Here is a 27519-nt window from a genome sequence, read left to right on the forward strand (position 1 = left end):
TCATGCTCTCAGAGGGCATCCTGAAGAGGAGGAGGAGGTGGAGGAGAGAAGAGGCAGGAAATAATAAACTCCTCCAGCTTCTGGCTCACGCCCCCTTCTCACCCCGAGGTCGGAGGTTAGGGAGGAGCAGAGGGAGAGGACGAACCAGCGGGTGCCTGGTGGCCTTGGACCAGCCCCCAGAGGTCACCTCAGCTCACCATTCTAATCACTATTATATATATATGTTATTATAATAACGGAGAATCATCCAACATTAGCAGCTGAAGCATCAGACTTGATGTAAACGAGCCTCTTCATCTTGGAGCAATAATAACTTTCTGCTCAGGACCAGGAAACGAGGGGTAAAAAAACCATCATATATGTATTTGTGCTTTGCATTTCCTTCTCAGGTTCAGATGCGAGCATGCTCACTCAGGCACATCAAACCCACATCTTGCAGGCTGGCTTTTCTTCATCTCGCGAGTCGCAACAGGCCCCGAACACCACCTTCATGTCATCAGTGGAAACTATCTTTCTGTCTCTACTGGAATAATGATATATAATTACAATAATAACAACGGGGCTGCAACAATGCTCAGCCGTGCGCGGCCACACCGGCACACCAAACGGTGAGAAACCGGAGATGATTCTGTAGCTATCTTTTTTTTTCTTCTCCTGTTTCGGTCTTCCCGACTCTGGATGCTCTTGTGTAAACACATACACAGCTGCCTATCTGGCCGATGGATCTGGCGCAACGAGGAAACACACGGGCATCATTCCTGCTCCTTATCTGTTTGGCTTCCCCGTGACATCCGCCACCATGAGGCCTCGTTCCTCAGCGGAGACAGACACCGCCAGCGTATCTCGCATCCTTCATCGCGGGGACTGGTCCCGATGCTGGCAGCAGCGGCCGCGCCGTGACACGGATCCTGCTTCCTGCTGAGCTGACAGAAGCTGCCGTGGCCGTCTGACAAAAGGGAAAGCCCTATTAAGTGAAGGCTCCCAGTGTCTCACTCCCCCTCTCTCCTTTTCAAAACTCCAGACTTGACTAAAGAGGCAGGGGGGGGGGGCGGGGGGGGGGGGGGGACTCTTTCTTTCTCCAGATTTCTTCCCCTTATGGTGAATCTGATCTAGTGTTACTCTGGTTTTGCAGTTACACCGTGGACGCAGGGACCACTCTCGAGGTGGGATCGACAAGCCATGAATTTAAAAGACAGCTTGCATTTAAGAAGAAAAAAGACAGGAAAAACCACAGCAGCTGAAAGTTGACGGACACGGGGGCAGTTTATGAAAATAACCCAGGTGGATGTCAGTGAGTTCAAGTGGAAAAGCTCAGATTTAGTGGATGTCGGGGGGGGTTGAACCAAAGTTTGACTGACACCCGGCTTAAACTCGTGAAAGGAAGAACAAGAGAAACTTTCTGCCGTGCTTCTTTCAAAACACACGATACAGAAACAGCGCTGATGGGGGTTAGTGTTGTTATTTATCCATCTTTGGGAACAAAACTCGACACACAGGAATGGACAGAGAGGTTCCTGGTGAAAACAAACACGCCGACAGGCCGCCCTCAGGGAGAGGAAAGGGGATCCGAGCACCTGCACGTCTCCTCCGGCCTCCGCTCTGTAGGAACTACTTAAAGCCCCATCGTCCCCCATGTGGGGCAGGCCCGTATCCCCGTCATGTTGAGTAAACGGGGACAAAAGCGATGCGGCGGGGCATCAAAGGGCTGAGGGGGCAGAGGAAAGAAACAGGTCACAACTGGCGCCGCTGGCTGCGGCGACGGCGGGGGCCTCCGCTTCACAAGACCGCACAGCTGAGGAAAGCAAACACGGCGAGGCGCCTCTCAAATTTGATAACAAGAGGCTGAAACCGGCGATCAATACCGGAGCGGTACCCAACAAAAACCAACAAACACCCAGAACCCGGCGAGGCTTAAGGAAAGAGACGTCAAGGGGCTGGATCAGCGAGGTGTGAGAGGACGAGCCAGTCTTTTCTGGTATGATAGTCTAATCTGACCCGTGCACCAAAGCTGACTCACATGCATTACCCCGAACCTGTCTGCACTCGCCCCACATCTCACTGACAGAGGATCCGCCGTGCACACATTCCTCAGATCCACGGAGAGAGCGAACACCGGACACAGACACACACACACACACAGCAACACACAACAGAAAGAGATGGGAGATAATTCAAAACTGAGTGATGGGAGGTAATGGAGGGGCAGAGGGAGATGGGGGTAGAGGGAGGTGAAACACTCACTGCCAAGACCCAAATCCTCTCTCCTCCCTATTTATCTGCCTCAGAGAGGGAGGGAGGCGCACAGATAATGGCGTCCAGGTCTGCCAACACTCAGAAACCTGGGATGGGCCTCTCGAAGGGAAGCGACTATCAGGGAGCATTATGGGATTCCTGCGGTAGTCCGGTTGAGTCCGCCGTCCAACTGTCTGATTAAAGCTTAGATGTAATTAAAAAAGGGGGAATAGACTTGGAAGGAGGGAGAGGGAGTTAGTTAGAGCCTGGGATAGATGAGGATCACGGCTCGGAGGAGAACGAAGGGTCATTTTTGTTTCCCTGTGACAGCTAAAAGGACGGTACCGCATTTAGGAGGTGTCATCAATCAGTCCGGCCCCTCGACTTCGCAACAAGAAAGTGAACTGAGTGTGACGGCGGAGGAGCAACATCTTCATAGAGAGCCCGATTGTCTGCACGTCTGTCGGCGGCGCTGACGGACAGAGCGTCAGCAGTCCAGGAGTTTGCAGGGTGATGAAGGGGGCACGATGGTCCCAGAGCCCGCTGACGCCAAGGCCTCCCGACTACACCACCGTGGTTATGGGATCAGACCAGAGGGGAAAAAATGAAAGGAGAGGCCCTGAGGGATCAGACAGTCACATCCCACAAAGCCCTGTTTACCAAGGACACACACACCCCCGCCTCCTCCCAACAACGCCTCCGTTCAGCAAAGCCGCGACCCTCCACAACTGCCAGGGCCGGGACCTGGGAGACGGCGCTAATTCTACCCTCGGGCCTGTTGGCCCGGGACACAAACGGAGAGCTGAGAGCGAGGAGAAAGATTGAGACAGAAGGGGAGAGAGAGAGAGAGAGAGAGAGAGCGGCGACTGAATGGTACAGTATGTAAGACCCGTCGTCATTGGCGATTGTCCTGAGACGTCTTGTTTTTCCTGGGAATCTGTGAGTGAGTGTGTGTTGCGGGGGGTGGGGGGGTTGGTTATTTCCCAAGGTCCTGAACAGCGGGATTAACCACAGGGGCGAAACTCAATAGTGGCCTCGGACACTGGAAACGGATCCCCGGGTATCAACCCCACACAAGGCCACCTTGAGACCTTTTGCAAAGCACATGTAACCAACAACCCTTCCCCATTGTCTGAGCTCTCTGGGCCCTTCCAGCTGATTTCACAGGCCTTTCAGCCCACGGGGGGGAACATGAACTCAGACGGAAAAAAGAAAAAGGTAATTCTGATGGAGGGGAGGAATGCACAAGACGGCCTTCATGCCTGCAGGGTGTGTTATAACAGTGAACTCCGACATGTGCCAAGAGTCTGATTCATCCCAGCAAGCGGGGAAGGGAGCTGGGATTGTGCAGCAATGGCACCAGGGCAGGAGGCCACATATTCACATTCCTCAATATCAGTCTTGATTAGGGAGAGGATGGGAAAACACGCTAATGTGATGCAGGGGAGGAAAAAGGGATCGCAACTGCGTAACGTCTTAACGAAGTCCACATCCTCAAGGCGGGGGGGGGGGGGGTTGTTGAGACGCTGCATGTTTTTACATTCGGTTGTGTGGGCACAACGGTGATCCGATCCAGCTGCCCCCGCCGGCGAGCCCCTCGGCGCAGTCTCTGCCGTCCCTCCCCGACTCTCCTGGATTCCATCACCGCTCGCGTCTCCGCGGCAACAAGCGGAGCAGAGACGCAGACAACAGTTTCTGTTCAGTCTCCTCCTGATAAGTCCCTGGCCGCCAACCAAAAGCACTTTCAAAGCAAAACACACATTAAATAACGCGATTTCAAACATCTACAAAACGAAAACAAAATGACAAGGTGTCCAAACAGACACTAACAAGAAAGCGGTTTTAACCGATTCTGGATTCAAGACCAGAGCAAAAACTTTCAGGGCGTTCGGCCTCTCCGTTTGAGGCGTGAGAAAGAAAGTGTGGACTTTTTATTCCTCGGGGTGATGAATTGACGTTGCAAGTATGATGAAGCTTTGGCCGTAGATCCATGGGAGGTGAGAGAAAAACCTGAACCCGTCAACCGGCTGGATGAACCAAAAACAAACCAGCCGCCTAACAAGTCTGAGGACCTCAAGATAAATACACACCCCCAAACAGACGCTGCAAGTGCTTTATTTAGTTTGTCTAAATGTTTATCCGTCTCTCCGCGCAGCACTCCTCGCTTGTTGTGCGGCAACTGGTTGTACGCAACACCAACTTGGTGGCTTCGTCGGACACTCGCCGCCGCTCCCCTGACGGAGGAAGAGCTTCGTATGAGGAGCTTGTGAAAGATGATGCAGCACTCGCCAGGAGAAACACTTGTGCATTTAAAAGCCGAGATGCATCTTCATCCATCACAAGGCAGAACAGTATAGAGTCTGGGCTGCTTTAACTTGCGGTACACTGCTCACTTAAGAGTATCTTTTAGAAGTGAGGGGTTCTGCTCCCTGAAGGCCCACGTCCTGGAAAGGGGAAGGCCCAAAATGGCACCCGCAACCACAGAGGCGAGCAGCGAGCAGCCGCCGTCGCTCTGCCTTCGCACTGATCTGGGAGGAAAACAGCCCTTCAGAAAGAGGCCTGTTTGTCAGCTGGAAGGGGAGTGCCAGCCACCAGTCTCTCCTTAATATAGTCTCGCTGATCCTCGCTCCAGCGTTTAAAACAGCACACGCATTCTGGTCCGCAGAAAACCAACGTCAGCTGTGACTTATTGGTTCAACATTTGAAATAGAAAACTGCGGTCGCTCGAAAGCTTCGGGAGGGCTGGCCGACTCCCGTAGGGCCCGCACTGAGGTGACGGCCCGAGGCGGGCACATTTAGCGGGGGCTGCTCGCAGGAAGGGAGAAAGAAATTAATCTTGGAAACAGGAAGACGCTCAGGATGCAAAAAGAAAACGCCCCCCTCCCCCCCTTGTCTTCTTCCACATACTCTGTTTGTCAGCAATATGTTGGGTTCACAAGTTCACCCCCTCAAGTCGTCTTCCCGCGAGGCTGAGGAGGCATCACGAGGGAGGGTCTAGTCGCACTTTTACTTCGCCATTAAAACAGAAACAGCCAAGTTGAAGACAGAGCAGCCGACACGTGGAATCGTCCCCGGACACGTTTTCGCTCATAGACTCAAACTCCAGCGCTCAAGCCAAGAGGCACACCCTAAAAATAGGAAAATAATAATAATAATAAATAAAGCTGCACCTTCAGAAAAGTAAGAAACTTCCACCCCCAGGCCTGAAGAGGACTCGTACTGGGCTTCAGGTGGCTTTGGACCAGTATTCGGGGGTCTGCTGTAGTCCTCTGGCGCGTTTCAAGATCCGACCCACATAATATTTTCCTACAGTGAAATAAAGTGTCTCCCACTGTGTCGCACAAACTGCTCTCGGCCATCTGCCGTTGAGGCATTTTCATTATCTGGAGCCGCCTGGAAAGTGCCTTCGACTTCAAAGCGGGCCATGTGTGTGGTACCGGCGTACACTCGCTTATCATATCGAGAGCACAGACGTGTATATTTAGTGGAGGCCTGTATTCCCATTACATTAACAGAAAGCAAACCTTCGGAGGAGGAGGAGGAGGAGGAGGAGGAGGAGAAGCAGAGCCCCACCGCCCGGCCCATCTCCAAGCCCGCGCTGCATTTCAGTGGCAGCCTGCAACATCTGTTTCTGCTGCTCCAAAAAAAACTGTTTGTTTGTCTTGACAATTACGGCCCGATGTTTCTCATTTCATTTCTCAAAATCTCTCGAAAGTCGTTATCCAGTCCCGGGTCCTTCAAGGTTCTGAATCTCTTTCCGAAACCCGATACGACTATCTGTCTGAAAAGCTGTTTGTGTACGCGCCGAGCTCGGCTCAGCTCACCTCTTGACATTTTGCGATCGTCCCCACCAGAGGAAACACGCGGCCCCCATCTGAGCGCCCCGGGGGCAACACACGGAGCTGTTTGGACCGTCTGTCAGAACCCGGGGAGGGAAGCGTGTGTCATCTAGGTAAAATAATGAGCTCAGAGCAGATAAGAGGCGTTACTAATGACATACTTACATAAACACGAGCGACACATTCAGCTACCGCTTCCCCCCTCAAGGCTCCTTCAATTTACACACAATTTGTCCAGAAGATGGAAAATAAACTCTCCTTCTGCGTCCGCTCTGCAGCTGCAGGCTGCAATCGCCCAACCCAGCCGTCACAAGGACTCAAAGTCCAACTCCCGACATGCCCGTCTTTCCCAGCGGCCCCCTGCTCGTGGCTGCTGGGTGTTGTCAATCAGCACTCCAACCCCCCCGCCAACCCTCCCAGGCTTCGTGAATATGGGGTCTCTTTGGCACGCCGCCCAAAACCCTCCTCCATCCACCTAAAGGGGACCGAGGTCGGGGCCCATCCCTGACGAATGGGAGGTGACGCTTGCAGAGTAAAAAGCTAGTAAGAGGAAAATGAAGGAAAAAAAGAGCTGCAGCATGACTCAACCCCGGCATAGGAGCTCAGAGTGAGCCAGGTTGTGGTGTGGGAATAGTTACTTGGAAGGTCAAACATCAGCCGTAAAACGACCCAGTAAATTCTTCTTTGTTAAACTCAGAATTATTGTGACGATGATGACGTGTAACGCGGGCGCCCGCGGCGGCGGGTCTGCTTCTCGGCTCGAGACCTCGTTCTCAGCCAAAACTGTTGACCTTTTCTGTGCAATAATTGCAGTGCAGAGCCAAACAAACAAGCCCTCCTGATTGTGGTTTTAGGTGTCGATTAATTCCCCCGTCGGCGTCATGTTCCGGGTCCATGTTTACTGCCGGGCCAAGAATGAGAACAGAATGTGGGCGGTACCTGGAAAACACTTTAAAATCGGCCGCTCGGACACTCCCCCTCCCGCCACGCCCACCTCACACACATTATTGCCATCAACTGATTATATAACTGATAGATGGTAGCAACACATCTAAAAAAAGTTGGAAGAGGGTGATGTGAACCACCCTCTTCTTTCTTACACATCTGGGAACTGGGGAGACCAGTTGCTGGAGTTCTGGGGTAGGAATGTCGTTCAAAAGGTTCAAGCTGCTCAACGGTCCTGCGTTTAGTATCATGATGCATCTTTTTTTTTTCTTCTGTTTTGTAATTGGTTAAAGTTCTGGACTGCAGGCGAACCTGAATCATTTTCAACGCTCTGCCCGCTGACAGACCTTTGGCTCCCCGGCATACAGGGATTTCTCCAGATTGTCAGAATCTTCTGAGGATATTATGGACATGGACCTGATGTTTTATTCCCAGGACTTACTCTGCACTTGATGCCCCCCCATTTCAGCCAATCACGTCCCTGATCTGTCGACAATTAAAATGATTAGTTTGCAAAGTGTTCATCCAGGCTTTACTTTTAATAACTGACTTTTCCAGCCTGTGGTTGCTTCTTTCTGGGGCTTCTTTACTTTACCTGATTTGATCTATTATTCATTTTTCTTTCTTTTTTTGTTTGAATCTTATTTATGTTTTAATGTCTTTGTAAAGCACTTTGAATCACATCGTTGTTGGATTGTGCTACAGAAATAAACTCGCCTCACTTTCTGTTATTGTTTACATTTTACTAAACGCTCGTTACTAACTTTATCTTTTAAAAAATTGAACAAACTGGAAGAAAATTGTGCAAACATGTCAACTGGACTCCAACAGCAATAAAAAGGGTCAGCAAATGAGATATTGTTGGACACATTTTCTCATTATTTTTGAGCTAAACTGTCTGGCACTGGAGCGGTTACCTAATCACGCCAACGCTGCACAAACTGACTTCATCTGAAGGAGGCCAGTTCTCCTGTGACCTCACTTCCTGGTTCTACCTTTAATGGAACCTGAACTCAGCTGTTAAGCGTTCAATCATGTGTCACTGCTGGCGTGCGTGTGCATGTGTGAATATAAAACTGCATCAGGAAAAAAGAAAAAAAAAAAAATCAAGAGAGCCATTATGAGCGCAGAGCCCGGTACCATTACACATGCTCGCATTCAAATTGCCCACTTAACATAACTTTCCTGCAGCAACATGTGTTTATCATTAACGAGTGCCCTAATGGCTCGAACATTATTCAAACTGTCTTAATGGCGGAGCTGTGCTTTGTGCGGTTCTGTCTGATAAGAGCTGGGCCACTAATGGGTTATTAATTTCCCTAAAAACAGACTACAAAAACATGTTTTTTTATTTTAAAATGACCTCTGAGGCTCTGTCATTTCATTCAATCACATCCCGGATACTCAGAGGAGCTCTGTTGGGAACATCGAGGTCCAAACGTGGTTCTGCTGGGTTGGAAGTCAAGCAGTTGTGGGTCATTTTCTTATTTTAAATAGTTATTTATTTATTTTAGTCTGACGCTAGGAGCCATTTCAGGAATACTTCCCTCTTGGGGAAACAAGAGGACAACTTTTTACGACTGACATGTGCACACATCATGTTTGGCTCTTTGGGATGATCAAATAAAGAGTCGTATAGCTGATTTCTCTGAGCACAGACAGAAGCATGGCTGACGGCACCGCAGGGAAACGTACTCAAGGAAACGTGAGAAATCCTCAAGTTATTTCAGCTAGACTGAGGCACACTGGAGGGGAAATGACCACGAAACAAAAGAAAATCTACCACACCTTCCCTCAAACTCCTCCTGAAAAACAGGCCGAGTATCACAACACAAGCCTGTCAAACACTGCAACCCCCCCCTCCCCACTAACACGAGGAGGCCCAGAAAACCATCGGAAGTGTCTCCTTGTCCCCCAACCGGAGCAACAATGCACGAGCAAGTGTTTGAACTTGAAAGTGTTTTATCTGCGAGCAGCCGTGTGCGTCCCCCTGACTGCATGTCACGCATTCAGGCCGGACTCGATAACTTTTGGGTGTTTGTGGTTCTGAGAGTCGACCCTGTGGAGGAACAGTCTCGACAAAGGTCTGCAGATGAGCGGGAGCAGGGGACACGACGACAGTAAAAAGTGAGAAACTAGACTCAGCAACTACAACAAGATGTTTTCAACTCATTTTTTCTTTAAAATTTCTCTTCAGATGAAAAAAAAATCATCTGGATATTAAAGTTTTCAACTTTACAAAATAAAAGCTTCCCTGATTTGTATAAAACCTCAATTTAACTAAAGATTAAAATTAAGTTATTATCATAATAATAATTATTATTATTTCCTTCACAGGGTTTCTCAGAAATCCTGCTTTACCTGTAATATTTTTTTCTTTTAAAATCCCATCAAGATCACATTCATGGTCAGCAAACAAGGAAACCTTCATAGCAGGTAGCTGCTTTTTTTTTTTTTTTTTTAACGCTCTCTGCAGGGATTTGTGCACTTGCAGCCAAATTACAGGGCAACATTGGCACTGATTCACCAACATTTATGACACCCTCCAGGGATTTATCTGTAACAATAAAAGGCTTTCTGTCTGTGGAAGAGGGAGGGGGGGAGGGCGTAAAAAGTCAAATATTAGTCCTTACCACCACTTTTCTGTAAAAGGTGCCCGAGAGCTCCTTCAGTGCATCTACTGTAAAATAACTCTCATGAGGGTGGAAGGAGGAACATATATTTGTTATTTCTTTCATCTTTCCACAAAGAAAGTCCAGGCCTGGGGCCATCAGTTTTAAACCGGGATGTTAAGTGGAGTGTATCTGCCTTCCAGGGCTGTTTACCAAACAAATAGTCAGGCTTTTTTTCTCCCTCCTCATTCATCCTTCACACACACAACAGAGCTCAGATTTACCAGAATAGAAAGAAGAAGAAGAAGAAGAAAAAGTGCGACTGTAAACAGAAGTGAACTTTACAACTTAAGATGCAACCTGACAAAGTCCACTTAAATCAGGTATAAAGTCAAATGTAATGCATTAAAAGGAATGATAGAGGGACTGAATGAGTGGAGATATGAGTTGAAGATCAAGTGTGTTTGTGCAGGATATTTTCAGGGATATTTTCTGGGACTCTGGAGCCCCGGCCGGCTCGGAGCCGCAGCCTCCGCCGGCCGCCGCGGCTCCCCGCCCGGGCAGCGAGCTCCGGCTGCCCCCGCTGCCTTCAAAGTGCGGTTCTCCCTCTGCGTCACCTTGCTTTTGTTATTTCCAGACAAGCCCAGACACAGAAGTTTCAGCCAAAAAAGCCAAACACGGCCGGGACTCCCCTCTCTCTCCTCCTTTGCCCCATTTTCCTCCCCTCACGTCCCTTCTTACCTCTCTTGCAAGAAGGCAAAAACTGCGAGACGTCGGTTGAATCAGCAACAAAACGCATTATTGTGGAGGAAAATCCGCTCGGGGCCCTCCATTAGAACCGGGCTCGGAGACGGAGACGACGGGAGGAGCATGAGCGCAGTCGGAGGTGGAGGTGGAGGTACGAGGGGCTTCACACCGCAGCGGCGCAAAGGCGCAGGTTTTGCGGCTCCAAGGTGCGACAGCCTCCCGGTCCCGGTCCTGGTCCTGGTCTGGAGCTGCAGCGGTGGAGAGTTTGGGGGACTTTTGTTTTTGCCCCTCTCTTTTCCCCTTTGGGAAAAGTCTTGGAGTTAAAAAAAAAAAAAAAGAAAAAGGAAAAACACGTAAAGTCCCAAGTTTGGTGCGCTGCGCGCTCCGTGCGTCCAGGTCTCCAGCTCTCCGCGTTCGCGTCTACCGCCGCCTGGTCCGCACACGCGTCTTTCAAGCCAGTGTCGAGTTGCTCAGCAAATCATGGCAGCGCCGAGGCTGCTCGTCAAACCAGGAATGTCCCAGCCCCACGGCTGTGCACGGCTCTGCGCGGCTCCTGGGGAGGGCAGGAGCGAGCGAGGGAGCGAGGGAGGGAGGCAGTACGGAGGGGAGGTGTTACCCATATAGACTGTGCATTAAAGGGATTGTGACATGAAAAACAAATTTTTCTTGATTTTTTGTGTTTTGTTGGGTGTCTTGACATCAATTACACCCAAAAAACAACAAACTTTTAACATTCAGTGTATTGTGTGCTTTCTGGGATTTTCCGCATAACTGTGCAAAAACGGCGCATGTGGTTTGGTGGCGGATCGTTACGTAACGATCCGCTAAATCACCGCCCCCTCCACCCAGCTCCCTGCCTCCGCTCCTCTCCAGCGCACCATAAAGGCTGATTTATGGTTCTGCGTTACACCGACGCAGAACCTACGGCGTAGGGTTACGCTGCGACGCGCACCATACGCTGAACCCTACGGCGTAGGGTCTGCGTCGATTTAACGCGGAACCATAAATGAGGCTTAACACGGAGCTGTTTAGAGCGTCTTTTGTTCTAATCACCGGAGGAAAACTGCTAAGAAGACCCGCGGCCACTGACTGGACTTAAGATATGGGGACAGTGCTGCTTGCATGCCTTTATTTTTATGATTGTTTGCTGTGGTTCTCCCTGCTGCTCTTCCGTGCATGGTTCGCCTGTCGCTCCGACGCCGCTGTGAGCGTATGGTTGGGCTGGAGGAGGTTTGGAGGAGGAGCGGAGCAATGATTGACAGGAAAGGGGGGAAAGGAAGCATTTTTCACGGCGCAAAAAAACACTGTAATAAAAAGCCAGGAAAAGAGTACTAAGAGTGAAGTTTTTCTTGTTACACTCTTTTAGACACATTTGAGGGATGTTGGCCAAGACTTTTAATAGTGTTAAAAGCATGTTAAAAATGATGTCACAATACCTTTAACAACTTTTACAGTCTGAAGAGAAAATAACTTCCTCCTCCCTCCCTCCCTCCATCGTACACGCGTGGACATTGTTACCAGGACGCACGGACTCACCTGAATCAGCTTTCATCTGTCTAAATCCTGTTTACTTCCATTAAACCCCAAGTAGGCTAGACATTCACCAACAAACCATAGTAGGAGTTATTTCATATGATGTCTCAAACCAGACAAAGCCAAATAAGTTCTGTGTGTCTCAAAGGTTTGAAACAAGGCAACTGGACTGTTTTTGGTTTGTTTTCTTGAACAGTTTCATCTCCTATCCTCTTAAGAGGTGAAACATCTTCAAAAACAAAAAGAAATTGAAGTCCAGTCTTCTCGTTTCAAGCCTCTGAGAGTCACCATGTCCTACCAGAGGACACAGAAGTTTCAGCCAAAAACCATACCTGGGATTCCCCTCTCCTCCTTTCCCCTTTTCCCCCTCACGTCCCTTCTTACCTCTCTTGCAAGAAGGCAAAAACTGCGAGACGTCGGTTGAATCAGCAGCAAAACGCATTATTGTGGAGGAAAATCCACTCGGGGCCCTCCATTAGAACTGGGCTCGGAGACGGATTTACTTCCGTTAAACCCCAAGTAGACATTCACCAACCAACCATAGTAGGAGTTATTTCATCTGATGTCTCAAACATTAAGGTTTTCTGTGGACACCACAGACAAAGCCAAATAAGTTCTTTGTGTCTCAAAGGTGTGGAAACAAGGCAACTGGACTTTTTTTTGGTTTGTTTTCTTGAACATGTTCACCTCCTATCCTCTTAAGAGGTGAAAAACCTTCAAAAACAAAAGAAAATTAAGTCCAGTCTTCTCGTTTTAAGCCTCTGAGAGTCACCATGTCCTACCAGAGGACTTAGAGTCAACACCAGGGAGAAATTCTTTGAGTATTTTGGTTATTAATTTAAAAGCCTAAATGGAAATGTTCCCCTTTTGGTATCTGGACCCTTCATTTGGTCTGATTCCACAAGTCAAGCACGGCCATCCTTTGGCAGAAATGTTCAGACTCAACCAGTTTGGATAGAGATGGTCAGCTGTTTTCATGTCTCATTGGAAATGTAATACTGGTTCCGGGTCCAGAATTTGACAATTTTCCCGAATCTGGAGAAAGTATTCAGCTGGGATTGTTCCTAGGATTTCTCCAAACACCTCTCCCCATATCCTGATGGCCCTGAAGAACATCCTCATGTAATGATGCAGCCTTCATCATGCCTGACAAAAGCCAATAGTGCCAATGAGTGCTCAGGGTCTTACTTGGAAGTTGTTGACGATGGTTCCAACTTTAAGTTGGTACGATCAGAGGGTTTTACTTCTCATGGTTTGTGAGATGTTAATGCATCTTCTGGTAAACCATAGTTCATTTAGAGAGGAATGACTTCTGTTTGGCCACTCCTCCACGACTAGTGCCACATAAAGCTGATTACACCAAGTAACAGTGACCTGGGGTCTGCCCTGGGGCCTCCGCCTGGTTGGACATGCCTGAAACGCCTCCCTCATATCCCAACCAGACTCCTGAACCACCTCCGTTGGCTTCTCCTTCATAAATTCATGAAGTGAGGGTTGGAACATAAATTGACTGTAAACAGTCTTGTCTTTTAGCTCAACTCTTTCTTCAGTCCGGTAAGGAATTTGCATTACTGCAGATGTTTTCCTTATCTTCCTGTCGATCTCCCTTTCCATTCGGGAGCAAGACCCAGAGATAATTAAACTCCTCCACTTGAGGCAGGATCTCACTTCCAAACCTTCACACTTGACTGCAAGCTGAAGATGACAATTGGTTGAAAGAAACAGGACAACATCATCTGCAAAAAAGCAAAGACGCAATCCTGAAGTCACGAGATCTGCTCCTTGGCTGCACCTGGAAATTATATTCATAAAAGTTATGGACCCAGTAACCCATACTCCCTGAGCATCTCCAGAGGGTAGCCCGAAGGAAACGGTCAAGTGCCTTCTCCAAATCCACAAAACCTGCTCCCTTTCACCCCTGTTGGACCCTAGCAAGGGTAAAGGACTGGTGCAGACTTCCACAGTCAGGATTTAAGTCTGCATCTAATTGTGTTCTCAGGGAAGCTGGTAAATCATCAAAGAGGGAAACTTCTTACTTCAGAGCCCACATCTAAGAGGGTCGGTAGACTTATTATTGCCACAGACTCTTTATATGGTGCTTCTTTCAGCTTCCATGCCCAAACTGCCTGACAGGTATGCAGGTGTTTCTTGTTTTTCAGGTGGACTACACTATTCCTTGCAGACTGAACTGGCTCTCACTGGAGGCTTTGAAGAAAGTTGCGGGGGTTATATTTGTAAACCTAACAGCTACGGCTCATTTTTGGCACGAAACCTATTGCTGAGTGTTGGTTGGCTGCATCGAGTTCCTCATCACAAGGTGAGACGCCCTCTCAGAGACGCCGGTGGGGAGGGGAGCGGCGAGACTGGAACAGACATCTGTTGTGCGTATGGGCATGAGTAAACAGCGTAATCATCTCTGAGGCAGTAATTACTTGTTCCAGTGTTTGCTGGGCAGTGGCGGCGGCGGCTGCAGCGGCAGCGGGCCCACCCTGCCTCAGACAGCAGGTGTAGTGCAACATCTGACATCTGTCTCTGGTGGAAGGTGTGATCCAGTCCTTCCGAGGCTGCGTGGAACCAGTGAGGGCTTTTTCTAATGGGTCAGGGCCAAAATCAGCAAAACAGAAACTCTCTGACTCAGCGGAGTAGAAAAAAACCACAACATAGACGGGATGGGGGACGGATGAAGGACTGAAGCCTCTGCTTTGTTTTGACACAAAGGAGTTGAATAGTCCATTCAATTTAATTAATTACTAGCTTTAGAGCCTATAATTAGATTTTATATGGAAAAGTAGTTAAACTGACTTATTAGCATGTACAGATGTGTACCTGATGCTTCTGGAGATGTTGCAGCAGGTTACATGATTTAACCCAACCTGGCAACCCAAAAGCGTTTTCCTTCATACACAGTACATCTCCAGCTCCAAAATAGTTCTGATGCCGTTTAAAATGTTAATTAAAAACAGAATACAATGAAGTTAAAATCTTACAAATCTATATCTTATTCATAAGGGAACATAAAAAATGATCAAATTACTGAAATGAGAAAAACTAACATATAAAAAAAAAGAGGGTCATTTTTCACTCGCAGTAACACCTCTGACAAAAAGTAGAGACAGAATCATGTTTATAACTATGAAGCTTTTGACAAAAGTTGATATGCATGTGGGACCTGAGGTGACGGGTCCCTGGGAGAGAAATGTGGTCCCATTTTTGTCTGATGCAGGACTTAAAACCCCCCTGCACCTGTACAGGGGGCCTGAAGACAGGCTGGTAAATAAACTGCTTATAGTTTAATTTTTCATCTCATTAGGCACCAAATATTTTCAATTAGTGAAAAATCTGGTCTGCAAGTGGGCCAGTTCGGGACCAGGACTCTTCTGTGGTTTATAGCATCGTTTTGCTGAAAGGTGCAAAGGCTTCCCTGATAAAGACTTCTAAAACCTGCATACACCTTTCAGCGTTCATGTTTCCGAGGTACATGCTGCCCATTTCGTGGACATTAAAACATTGCAACACCACCAGAGGTACAAGCTTATAGCAACTTCGATGCTTCCTCCCTTCTTTGATGTGGAAGATGAGGTGTATTTGGTTTCCAGAAGATAAACAGTGTTCCACAGGTCTCACAGGACAAAAGTCAGCTTTGCCTCAGTGTGATTTAAATGAACCATGTGCACGTTTCGTGTCTTCTTCATATTATCCAGCGGCCTTCATCACAGAGTCGGTCCTTTATTCAATGCAGCGTCATCATCTGGCTCAAATTTCAGGTTCTTTGATGTTTTTTTGACATGATGTGCAATGGATGATATTTCATGCCGAAGCACATTATTTAGAAACTGAAGTTTCTGAGAGACTGTTGCCAAGTAACCAAATCAGCTGAAAAATGTGCCTCCAGGTGTTTCCTTTTAGTGCTGTTTTCTTTTCAGTTTTTTTAAGTTGCTCGTGTCCCAACCATCATGAGATGAGTTGTTGCCGTCACATTCAGAATGAGCTAATGTTCGAATGAAATGAAATTTGACTCGTTTAATACGTTTCATTATGAATAAAATATGAGTTTATGGGATTTTCAAGTCATTGCTCTGTTTTTATTAGCTTTTAGAGTTGCTGTATTACATGACGGATCAGCCGTTTGTTACAACAGACTCCTTCTGACGCTCGTGTTTCTAGAAAAGTGATATCCATTTTTTTCCATTCATCTTCTTCAATACCAGTGATTCGTTTTGCGGCAGACAGGTATTCTCCTCGCGAATAATAACCTTTTTTCTCCCTCTCCGTCGCAGGGTCAAGAGCTGGTTGGAGACGGAGACAGAGGCCCTGAATCCGGAGGGAGGGAGGGTGGGGCAGGGCGGCGTGAATGGACACAGTCGCATGTGAAAGGCCAGCGAGCGGCGAGTCCGCGGGGAGCGCGGTCCGCACACAAAGGGCCGCGGAGGGGCTCCGTGGGGGCGGGATGGACCACTGAAGCAGAGGGGCCACGCTGGGAAACCAGAGCTGACAGCGCAGACACTTCTCATCCCGCGAGGGCCCGGCTGTCTCGGGCCCCCTGGGGTCCGAGCTCGCTCCTCTGAGCAGAGCTGCCAGCCATGGCGGCTTCACAGAGCCGCTCATGCTCAAACGCTCAAGCGCTGAGCACATAAGGCAGCGGCGACCTCTGGCCTACATTTGACTGATATGTGCTTTGTTTTCCCCCCCGAGTCATATCAGTCCTGATCAAATAGATTACAACACGTTTGGTCAATACCAGATTACTTGTTGACGAGAATGCAGCTGCAGCCACAAGCGGTTTACACTAAAATACCAACTTTCCCCCCGTGACTGAGGTCAAAACGGAGCAGGGATGGCAGGAGTCCTGCTAACAAGGGATTTGTGTTCGTTCTGCAGGCTGGGACTGCTCCGCTTGCTTGTTGTCCCTCGGTGCGAGGATAATAAGCCTCTGACCACTGTCACCAGAGTGTTTATGACCTGCAAAGCGGCGGTCCGTCGTGTTGACTCTGTCAGCAGGGGCTTGAACGACGCTCGGCGCCTTGTGCTATTAAAAGCCACTTTCAGATAACACAAGGGACCGTCCCCTCACGGGCCCGTCGGGGGTTTGTTCGCCCACTGGGGCAAAATACTGCAGTGTAATATTTGGCTGATGGCTAATTTTAAATGAATTAACGGTGTTAATTATATATTGGAATCCAAAACAATTCAAATTTTGTGTTAAAACAGTTTGTAAACAACAATTTTCCATATCATTATGAATACAATAGATACATTAACGTACTTTTTAACTTGTTCTTTTGTTTTTCTATAATTTTGTGGTTTGAATGAATCTTTTTTTTTTTCCTTTTTTTGATTAAAGTCGATGCTACAAAGATCTCAGAAATATCAAATATGACAAATAGAGTTTAACAACTCTTTAACAACTTTTAAAAACCAGATAAAAATGTGGCTCAGAGGTCAACAAATGTGTACACGCACCTAATGTGTGTTTGGGCCTCCTCCTACCTACTAACTTTTTTTTATCATTCTCATTTTACTAATTGTACTTGTCTTTACTAATTGTACTTGTATTTGTTTCTGTTTTCTTTTTCTTATTGCATTTTTACCTTTTCTGCTTTTAACACCTTACCTGCCTATATTGGACTACAGATGGAAACTAGCCTTGTGCTACAATCTGGAACATATGTATATATGTTCATCAATGTGCACTGTCCTGAGAAATAAATAAAATAAAGTAAATTATACAGTTATTTGAGAAGGTCAAATGTCACGTTAAGAGCCTTGTCTCTGCATTTTTATAAGGTACTTACACACGGAGCGGAAAAGTAGCAACAAAAAAAAAAGAAGAAGACATTTATTTGTTCCTTTTATATGTTTTCATAAGACATGTGACACTTTGTTAAAGTGAAAAGATATATAGAGTGAGAAAAATCACATTATTTTACAGGATAGTCTAAACAAATTTTCCCTCTGAGGGCCATATATCACTGTTGTGTGTGCGTGTGTGTGTGTGTGTGCGTGCGCGCGCGCGTGTGTGTGTGTGTAAAAGACAAGGGTCAAGGAGAAATCCGAAGGCACCCGTCTCCATCTGTTTTCTGCATCACTGTGTGGGATCACATTATCTGCTGTGGGCTCTCTGGGAATTTCATCAGTCTGTAACATCTCACTTATTCACACGTCTTCCTGTGGTTTACCGAGTAGAACAGTCTGGAAAGTCCCTCCTGGCAGATCGGTGACCCATTACATCCTCCGACCATCCTTACATCTTTCTCCCGTTTGATATAGTGCCTCTGTGAGAACTTCACCGCACAAAAACGCCGAAGTTGTCCGCAGCTCCACGAAACATGTCCGCTAACATGAAACAAAACAGGCTGCTTGTGGCGGTAGGAATGACTTGATCGAGTAATAATCAAAGTTCAAATTAAAGCCTTTTCAGAAAGCCAGTGGTTTCCATTAATTAGGTAATCAAGAAGCTTCATCATCCTTCCTGATGTGATGCAACCTGGAAGTGGCAGCAGCTTGCAGTTCTTCGCCTGACCACTAAGGCTCCAAAAGTGAGTCCATCTCCTTTGATCCTCATGTTAAGATTTCCGGCTTTGTAGCAGAAATAATAGATATTTGCAGGCTGGTTAAAAAAAAAAAAAGGTTTTAGTTTACATTTCACATCCCTGACAAGTGTTGTGGGGATGGCCAGCCGATGTGAGGACCGGAAAGAGCAGCCTGGAGGGAAAGCCTGCATGACGGAGTGGAGGTAGGCGGGGGGGTCAACCCAGGGAGGAGAGGTCATTTACATTTGATTGAACCTGCTCCTGATAGCCGGGGCAGGTTAATGAGCAACGGATGAACAGGAGCCCTGGGAGCTTCATAGAAAACTAAATCTGCTCCCCTGTTTCAGCCAAACTTTAAAGCAGGGGTGTCAAATGTGCGGCCCATGGGCCGCATGCGGTTTTCATGCGGCCCGCAAGAAGATTCCAACGCAAAAAAACGAATGTTGATTTACTAAAAAGGAAGGCATAAATAATTGTCATGAATCGCAGCATATCCGATAATATATTTCTTCTACAAATCCATCGTTATTCCACAAAGAGAGCAGTTTTCGACATCTTTTTAGTTTTCTAGAATGCATTTGCCGATTTTATTTCTTTGTAGACGGTCGTTTATTTTTATTAACTGACTACTATTATATATTTTTGCAGGAAAAATATCACTGCTGAAAAAGATGATAGAAGATATTTATTCGGAGAATTTCAGTTTTGAATATGAGGATAGTGACAAAGTAAAACAGTTAAAAAAGAAGTGTTGACTTTTTCGGCACACTGGCGTAAATATCCGTGCCAATTTTTAAAAATAAATACACTTAATTGTACTGGAAAAATCTCTAAATCACAAAGAAACACTCTCGGATGTAATAAGAAAGATTTTGCTTTTCATTAAATTTCCTATAAAAAAGCGAAATATAAAAAAAACATACTTGTTTCTGTTTATCTTTGTAAAATTATATTAAAAGTATCTTACATAATTTGAAAAAAAACCCAGAAATTTCAAGAAAAGATCCTGAAGAAATATATTTTGCATAATTAGAGTGTAAACAAAGTGCATATTTCCTTTAAAATTAACTAAACTGATATTGGATTAGATAATAGTAAAAAAAAAAAGAATTAGAAAAAAAACATTTCGCACCGTTTGTTATTTTGAGCGTGCGGCCCGCGAGAAAAAAATTTGTCAAATCCGGCCCGCCAAACAAAATGAGTTTGACACCCCTGCTTTAAAGGGTTCACTACACGAGCTGCAAGAACAGCTCAGAGGGCAGGAGATATCTGTGGCCTGTGCCAGGACTTGGGGGGCAGTTAGTTCAGTACGGCCTGATTTAACACTAATCAGCTTGACTGGGCGACAGTGACACGCTGGTTAGAGGAGGATGGCTGGACATCATAAACGTGGAGGCGTTGGGGAAGACGGACTAAACGCTTGGTCTTGGAGAGGTCAAGTCAAACGTGCAGAAGCCATATTAATATAGAAGTAACCCAAAGAAACGAGGCGCATCAGGACCTCTGGTGTCCTTACAAGAGCAAAGAGCTGCCCTACTGTCCCCGAACCGCCATGACAACCACATCCATCCTCTCCAATCGGAGGTGCGTGAGGAGAGGTGCAAAAAACACAAGACTTCATCTATGACCACTGTTTAAAAAAGGTGAAAACATAAATAAATAGACAGTATTACAGAAAGGAAAAACCGCAAGTAAACAGAATGATTTTCATCACTGACCTTTTTCTTGCCAATTACACAAACATATAACCAGAGCCGTCTGGGAGATTTGCGAGGCCCTGTGCGAAATGGCGGGGGGGGGCCCTTTTGGGTTTTTCGGGTCGGATCGGGTGTCTATATGCGCAATTTTAACTCTCCAATTAGCAAAATACTGGATACCTTCCCCTGCCTCATCATCATCTGGGCTGCTTGGGACCCGGTCGGATCGGTGATTTTTGTAACAATTTTATCAAACGAGCCTTTCAGAGAGGCATTAAACTCTTCAATTTTCTTTAGTTTTTTTTTCTTTTTTCATCCCCTGATGGAAATTTCCTGAATCTGTCTCGTTCTCTCGACATTGTGTGACAGTTTGTTCCAACTCCCCCGTCTGGATCAGAGCAGCTTGTGTCTGCGCTTGGTCTGATCAGTTGTATTGAACAACAGACACGCATCATTGCACATATATTTATTGATATGCACAGACTAGTAGACATTTAGGTCTGTAATGGAACGTGACTGTTGATATTTATAAGGGAAAAAAGGAAAACATTTTGAAAAAAAAACAAAAACGGCCCCTTGGGGCGTGAGGCCCTGTGCGGTCGCACGGTTCGCACACCCCTTGCGGCAGCCCTGCATATAACACTCATAGAAGTGATGATGGCTGTTCCCGTGTAGTTTGCATTAATGTAGTTTATTACAGGATAAAACGGATGGATGGAAACACTTTTTTTTAAAACCCTGCTACGCTTTTGTTTTTTCAGATGTGTCAGTAATCCAGTTCATCACAAAGGTGTAATGGAAACACTTTTTGGCATTTAGCGGTCACCTTCTTCAAAGTCAACATCTTCTTTTTCTTTGTTTTGACAAGACGTCTTGCGGGACGAGATACGGAGAGAACTAGGAGAATAGGAAGAATAAGAAGAATATTTGGGAAACGGGGAAGGAGGAGGAGGTTAAAGACGAAACATCTTGCCGCTGACGTTTCCTCTGGCCCGGCGGACTCCCGGTGACCTCGTGTTTTACCAGACTCAAACACAACCTTAAACAGCAATCAGCGGAGGTCACGGTCGGATCGGCGCAGCCCCGACTGTATCCACATCTCTTCCCTTCTGTGTGCCGCTCCGCTCGGTGGATCCAGCATGAAAACGCCATGCTTGCTGCGGCCAACTGGTTTTTCCAGCTCAGTCCAAATGGCATGAAGTGATGTAGAAAATGAGCTAGATGGAGAAGATTAAGAGCTGAGCCTGCGAGGGCTTATCATCTCCTGGAGCACTGGGGTGTAGCCATGGAAACAGGAAGTGAGAGGCAAGCTTCCAACATGGCCACCAGCTTGTGAATGGGCGCATTCCTCAACGGCAGGGTGTCTGCAGCGAGGAGGAGGGGCGGCCGGCGTGTTTACTTCCAGAAAGGACTATATAAATAGTAACTGCTGCTGTTTTTAAAGGACTTCCTGTGTCTAGCTGTTCCGTATAGCTGTTGTTAAATAAACACGCAGGTTCCCGGTGGGGCTGACTGGTCCGCGGCGAGGTGAGGTTCAGTCCGGGATCCCGCCCGGCGTGTGGATTTTTAAAGCCCCAGACCGGAGTCACGGAGCTGTTACAGGTCACCACACTCTCTTTCACTCGCGCCCCGCCTGGTCATATAACCTCCACACGCTCAGCCTGGAGTCCACCTTCAGCAGGTCTGCCTTTAACCCGGCTAACCGCTCGCCGCTTTGTCACGAGAGACGTTCTCGTGGACAGATTCAAACAGGCCGAATGTTTGACCCCAGAAAAACTGCAGATTGCAGTCATAGGATCATTAGGTGGTAAGAAAATACAGCCGGATTTATTCATATGCACGTACAGTACTGGAGTTGAGGGGGGATGAGGGGGGGATGACATCCCCTCTGAAATAAAAATGGTCCAAATCATCCCTCCTGTAAAACTGCCATCCCTCCTTTCCATCCCTTATGTCATTTCATCAATGAATGTGGTTTTACTGCTATTTCAACATTTAGAGTCATCACCAGAAAAATAACTTATTTGACAATTTTCACCTGTTTCAAGTAAATTTTCACTTGAAATAAGTATAAAAAACGGCCAGTGGGACAAGATTTATCTTCTCATTACAAGCAAAAAAATCTTGTTCCACTGGCAGATTTTTCTACTTATTTCAAGTGAAAATCTACTAGAAACAGGTGAAAATTATTGTTTTTTTTTCAGTGATGAGTCTTGTTTTCAGTGTAATAAGATTTTTTACTAAAATGAGATATTTTAACTAGAAATAGGACAAATATTCTTATTTTGAGTTTTTGCAGTGATCCATTTTACTTATCCTGTGAAGGACAGAGTCATATTGATAAGTTCAGAAAAGTGTTTTTTATTGTTGTGTTTTGATGTATTTGATGTAAGCCCAGTGGATATTTAAAGCTTACAGAAGGCTGCATTTAACTGCTGCTATGTCATTCCTGCAGTATTTCTGCAGGTGTTTTGGTCACTGCTATTATTTGTAATATATTATATTATTTGTAATCAGCACAAATTATCTGTCCCCATATGATAAAATCCACCATCCCCCCTGATTTTGTTTTACAACTTGAGTACTGTGCACGTATAAACAACACGTAGTTGTTGGTGTTAAAGTCTGTGGCTCTGTAAATACTCCACCAAATGCTAGGTGGCTCTGCAGGTTATCTTCTGCAGAGTTTCATTACATTACATGTCTTTGGTGAAACTGAGCTGATGAACGTGGAGCAACAGTATTGTTTCATTGGAATTCCAGCAATTTATCGATTAGTCTGGACAACAAACGCATGACAAATAAACACAAACTGCAAAGGGGAATCAGCTGTGGCAGTAATCCTGATTTACGTCTCTTTAAAAGGTTGTTGTGGAGCGTTATTGCTGTTCTCCTTCTAGCGGTCTGCGTTAGGGGAGACCTGAAGGAAGGTTGTCCACGATCTTCTTCACTTTATGAACTCTCCATCTTCACACAGTCATCAGAACAGAGCCGGCCTTCTTGATCCATTTGATCAGCCGCTGGCTCTGATGATGTTCCTTCAACAGGTGACTGCAGGTGTGACGGAACCATTAACCACCAACAGACATGGAAGACATACAACGAAGTCCGCTCCATCCTCTCTTATAACCAGCATCAGTGCTGCATCTCCAGACCGAGGTATTTATACTCCTCCATCACCTCCAATTCTTCTCTTGTGATGGGAATCTATTCGACTTTGTCCTCGCTCGCCTTAAACTCCCAATCATCATTTTTTGAGATTTGTTTTTCAAGGGAAATAGTTATAATAACCTGTCCTGCCATATAATCTGCTTCAAATAAGTTGTTATAGTCAAATGCTTCATCCAAATTGTGAAAAAAAAACCATAAATCTTGAGAAATATGGAGTTTCTGAGTGTCATGCATCATGATTATTGACATTAATGATCCTATCTGATTGGAAATGCAAGAGATGAAACTTTAACATAAGTTTCATCTCTGCTGATAGTCTCTAAGTTATTCTCCAGTACATCTAATAACAATATGACCTCTATGATGTCACAGATGTTCAGCCGAGGAACTCTGTCCGTCCAGCTGCGTCACAGCTGCAGATCATCATGTTCTCTTTCAGTCCGTCCATCCAACCTTTTCGTTCTCCCTCATTTATAAACAAAAATAAGGCACAGATTGTAAACTATGAAGATGAAAGCTTGCCGTGATGAGGATGATCTTATCTGTCCAGGGTGCACGCCGCATATTATATTGCACTTTTCTCACCTTGTTTACCGAGTGCGAGCTACAGATACGAGACGAGCTGCATTCGCCGGTTCACACCGACATGAACAGTGTTTTCTGCGTCTGCAGAGATCTAGGAAGCGTCATTTTTATGGAGCGTACGAAGAGCTGTTTTCCTGTCACACATGAACGCTTAGGACTCTCTCCCAAGGACACACCGCCGGCTCTCCAGTTGGCGGACAACTGCTCGGCCTCCTGAGCTTATCCAGCAGACCCTCCGCGCGGCCTGCTGGATAAGCTCCGGCAGACCCCCGTGACCCCGAGCAGGATGACGAGGGTGTAGATCATGGAGAGATGTAGCGTGCACCGCCGATCTTGTTCTTGAGAATGCATCAGAAAGCTTGCAGCGAGGACGCAACCGTCAGAGACAAAGGGGGCGGAGGGGGGAGACGTGTGCACAAATACGTGGACCTGCACAAACATCCAGCAGCTGCCATTGTCAAGAAGGCCGCCATCCATCATCGCGGCTCGGCCGTGAAGCTGTCAGCGTGAATTCCTCGCAGGAGATTCTGCAGAGCACATTTGTCGGCCTCGGAGCTGAGCGCATGCCCAAAGTGTCCGAATGTTTAAACTTATCTCATCGTGTCCTTTTGAAGTTACTGCCGTTTTTCACAGGCCCCTAAAATAATCCCCCGAACAAAGAAGCTCCGCGCGCTGCGCCGTCGCCGCGGGCCTCCTGTGGCATCCGCCCCAGCAGATTTCAGCGTGCACGCCTCGCTTGTTTGTTTTCAGGGATTTGAGTGCAGATAAAGAAGCTGGCGTTTGACAAACAGAGGGGAGGACAGGATGCCAGGGTGTGATTGAGCGTCTGCCGCTCTCCATTTTCTTACTTCTGCCCCGTCTCCTCTGACTCCTCCTTTTTTTGGGTGAAGTATTACTTTTTGTTTTTGTGCCGATCAAACGCACACATTCAAGCAGATCTTTCGCCCTCGGTGGAGCCTTGCAGCCCTCAGCAGGGCCCGGGCGCATAATCGCTGCTCAGAATCACCAGATTATCACTGTGGAGCCACAGGAACGTTGCTTTTCTTACTGCACGTCTGCATGGATGCATGTTTTTATCTGTCTAAACCCAGCGCAATGATCACCACTATCTAATCAGCGACAAGAGGCCTGCAGGGTTCAGTCAAACCCCCGTCCACTGGACCAAAACAGGCTGCAGGGATGTCTGGAGACACTGATGTCTTCATAATGATCTCTTTTTCTTCTCTTTTTTTTTTACTGCCTCTCACTCCTGCTTTTTCCTTTTAGCTCCTTGTTTTTCTCCCCCTCATGCCAGAGAAGACAAGCTAGATCCGTGAACAATCTGCTCCATCCTTCCCTCTGGGCTCCATAAATCGCGGCTCCCCCGGGACGGCCGGGTAGACAGAACCGGAGGGGTCCAGATAGAGCCGTCTGACCCGGCTCCTGTTTCAGATTAGGTTTGAAACAGGGACGACGGTCCCCTCGGCCTCTGAAGCCGGACTCACCCAGGTTTCCTGTATCCCGTTTCATTCAGGAGTGGAGGAGTGGCCGGACGCTCGCTGGCGAGAGTCTGCGTGTTCGGACTAGGGATGGGAATTCCAATCCATTTTCGATTATGCTTAACGATTCTGTTCTTAATTGATTCCCTTATACTGTAGATTCTCATTTGGGGAAAAAGGAAAATAATGAGGCGAATGGCGCTAATATGATAGGCATGTTCGTTAATTAGTTACTGTACCTGCAGTAACGCATGGAGTCAGCCAAGGACATGCTAACGTTGCTGCTGCTGCTGCTGGGTTGAAAAGTACTGATGTTGGTCCGGAGCAGAGGTGTCTTCAGTATTCACATTCATTACTCAGGTAGAAATATAGATACTAAAGTTTAAAAATACTCCTGTAGAAGTTAAAGTATCAGCTCAAGTTTTTTACTCAAGTAAAAGTATAAAAGTACTGGTTTCAAAACTACTTAAAGTATAAAAGTAAAAGTAATGTAAGGAGAAAAAAGCCATTAAGGACAAAAGCCATTGAAAATGAATGCAACTTAGTATAATGTAAATATATTAAAGAACCATATATGTGTACTATTGAGCATTAACATGTGTTTCAGAGAGCAGGAGATATGATGACTAGTGTCCTATAAGTATTGTAATGGTGCAAAAAGTCAAACTTCAGAGGCATGTTATCATTTATCCTAACCTTTATTGGAATGAACATCCAAGTTTAGTTGCAGGAATCTGAGGGAACGGATGTAAGAACAAAACTGGACAAGAACATCTGAAACAACCACAACCAAATTCACTCTATCCTGATGGAGCAATTTAACTGGATAGTTTTTTTTAAAGGCCGAAATGAAATAGAGTAACAAGGCTGTTTTTAAAATGTAAGGAGTAAAAAGTACAGATAATTGCGTGAAAATGTAAGGAATAAAAGTAAAAAGTCGTAAAAATAATGACTCCAGTGAAGTATAGATACCGGTAACCAAAATTTCTACTTAAGTAAGGTAACGAAGTATTTGTACTTTGTTACTTGACACCTCTGGTCCGGAGTGGATTGAAAACGCGACATTGATTGATAGTTATTGCTGCTGTGTGCACTAATGTTTTTGCATGTTGGTAGTATTTCCTCCCTTTGATGAAATATTCACTTGGCATGTATTGCAAGTTGTCTTGTTGTCGTCTTTTTTACTGAAATGTCACCGGACTGTCGAGCGTTTGATCACTTGGGCGCCATGTTTACTATTGACTGCTGACTTATGCAACGTGTGTGACGATGTCATTCGTTCCCACTGGAATAGAAAAGGGAATTGTTTGCAAAATTTCCAAACGATTCCAAGGAATTGAAACAGTGGGAACCGGCTCTGAACAAGAACCGATTCTCGATTCCCATCCCTAGTGCAGACGGACGGAGCAGGTATTTCATGCTCCCACAGTTCATGTACTAATACATGAACTTCCTCGCTCCTTTGTTTGTTAAATTTCAGGCCTGAATCTAGTTTGTTTTTGTTGCTGCGGTGAAGACGGCTCGCTCACGCTCGTCCGACTGGGAAACCAAAACAAGAAGAAGAAAAAACTGTTGTGGCAATTTGAAGCTTTAAATGCTGAGAAAATACAGGATTTAAGCCGAGCACGTTAACAAAGTAATGCACGCAGATTTACGGACGGATCCGATGACCCGGGGAAGAGGACAGAGCCGTATATAAGGTTTTGTTTTGAGTGTCAGAAATGAAGGGAAACTGAGCAGCCGGGACAAATCGGCTGAAAGAGCGACGGGCCAGGTGGAACCTCGGCTCTCGGGCCGGATTGATGGCCCAACGGGGAGCACTCAGGCGGCTCAAGTTCTCCGCCGCCGTGTTGGAGCGTTTTGGGGGCTGGGAAAGTGGGGCGGAGCGGAGCAGCAACTGCTGCTGCAGGTGTGGCGCGGCAGCGACCTCCGGATGGGTCGTCTCATCCGTGAGCCCCGACGGGGGGCCGAGCCGCCGCCGGCATGACGAGCTGGTCTCGTTCCAGGGTCCCCCGTTGTGGGCGGCGCCGCAGTGGCCTCTGCAGCAACACCGCAGCTCCACACACCACACCTCCGTCCAGGTTCTCCTTGTTTACTTTTCTCCCCAAATCATAAATCATGGCTTTAATAACTCGGCGCCGAATTCCTGG

General features: G+C 46.6%; 1 protein-coding gene across 1 annotated transcript in view; it reads right to left on the reverse strand.

Annotated features, from left to right (window-relative positions):
* Positions 1-6389, reverse strand: part of cdon (cell adhesion associated, oncogene regulated) — a 46074-nt gene extending 39685 nt beyond the window's left edge. The window contains exon 1 of the mRNA XM_061719808.1: positions 6237-6389. Coding sequence (XP_061575792.1) covers positions 6237-6238 — 2 coding nt within the window. The 5' untranslated portion in view covers positions 6239-6389. The remainder of the gene's footprint in view (positions 1-6236) is intronic.
* Between the last annotated feature and the right edge of the window lie 21130 nt (positions 6390-27519).

This window comes from Cololabis saira, chromosome 4 (genome assembly GCF_033807715.1).
Source record: "Cololabis saira isolate AMF1-May2022 chromosome 4, fColSai1.1, whole genome shotgun sequence".
In the NCBI taxonomy this organism is placed as follows: domain Eukaryota; kingdom Metazoa; phylum Chordata; class Actinopteri; order Beloniformes; family Belonidae; genus Cololabis; species Cololabis saira.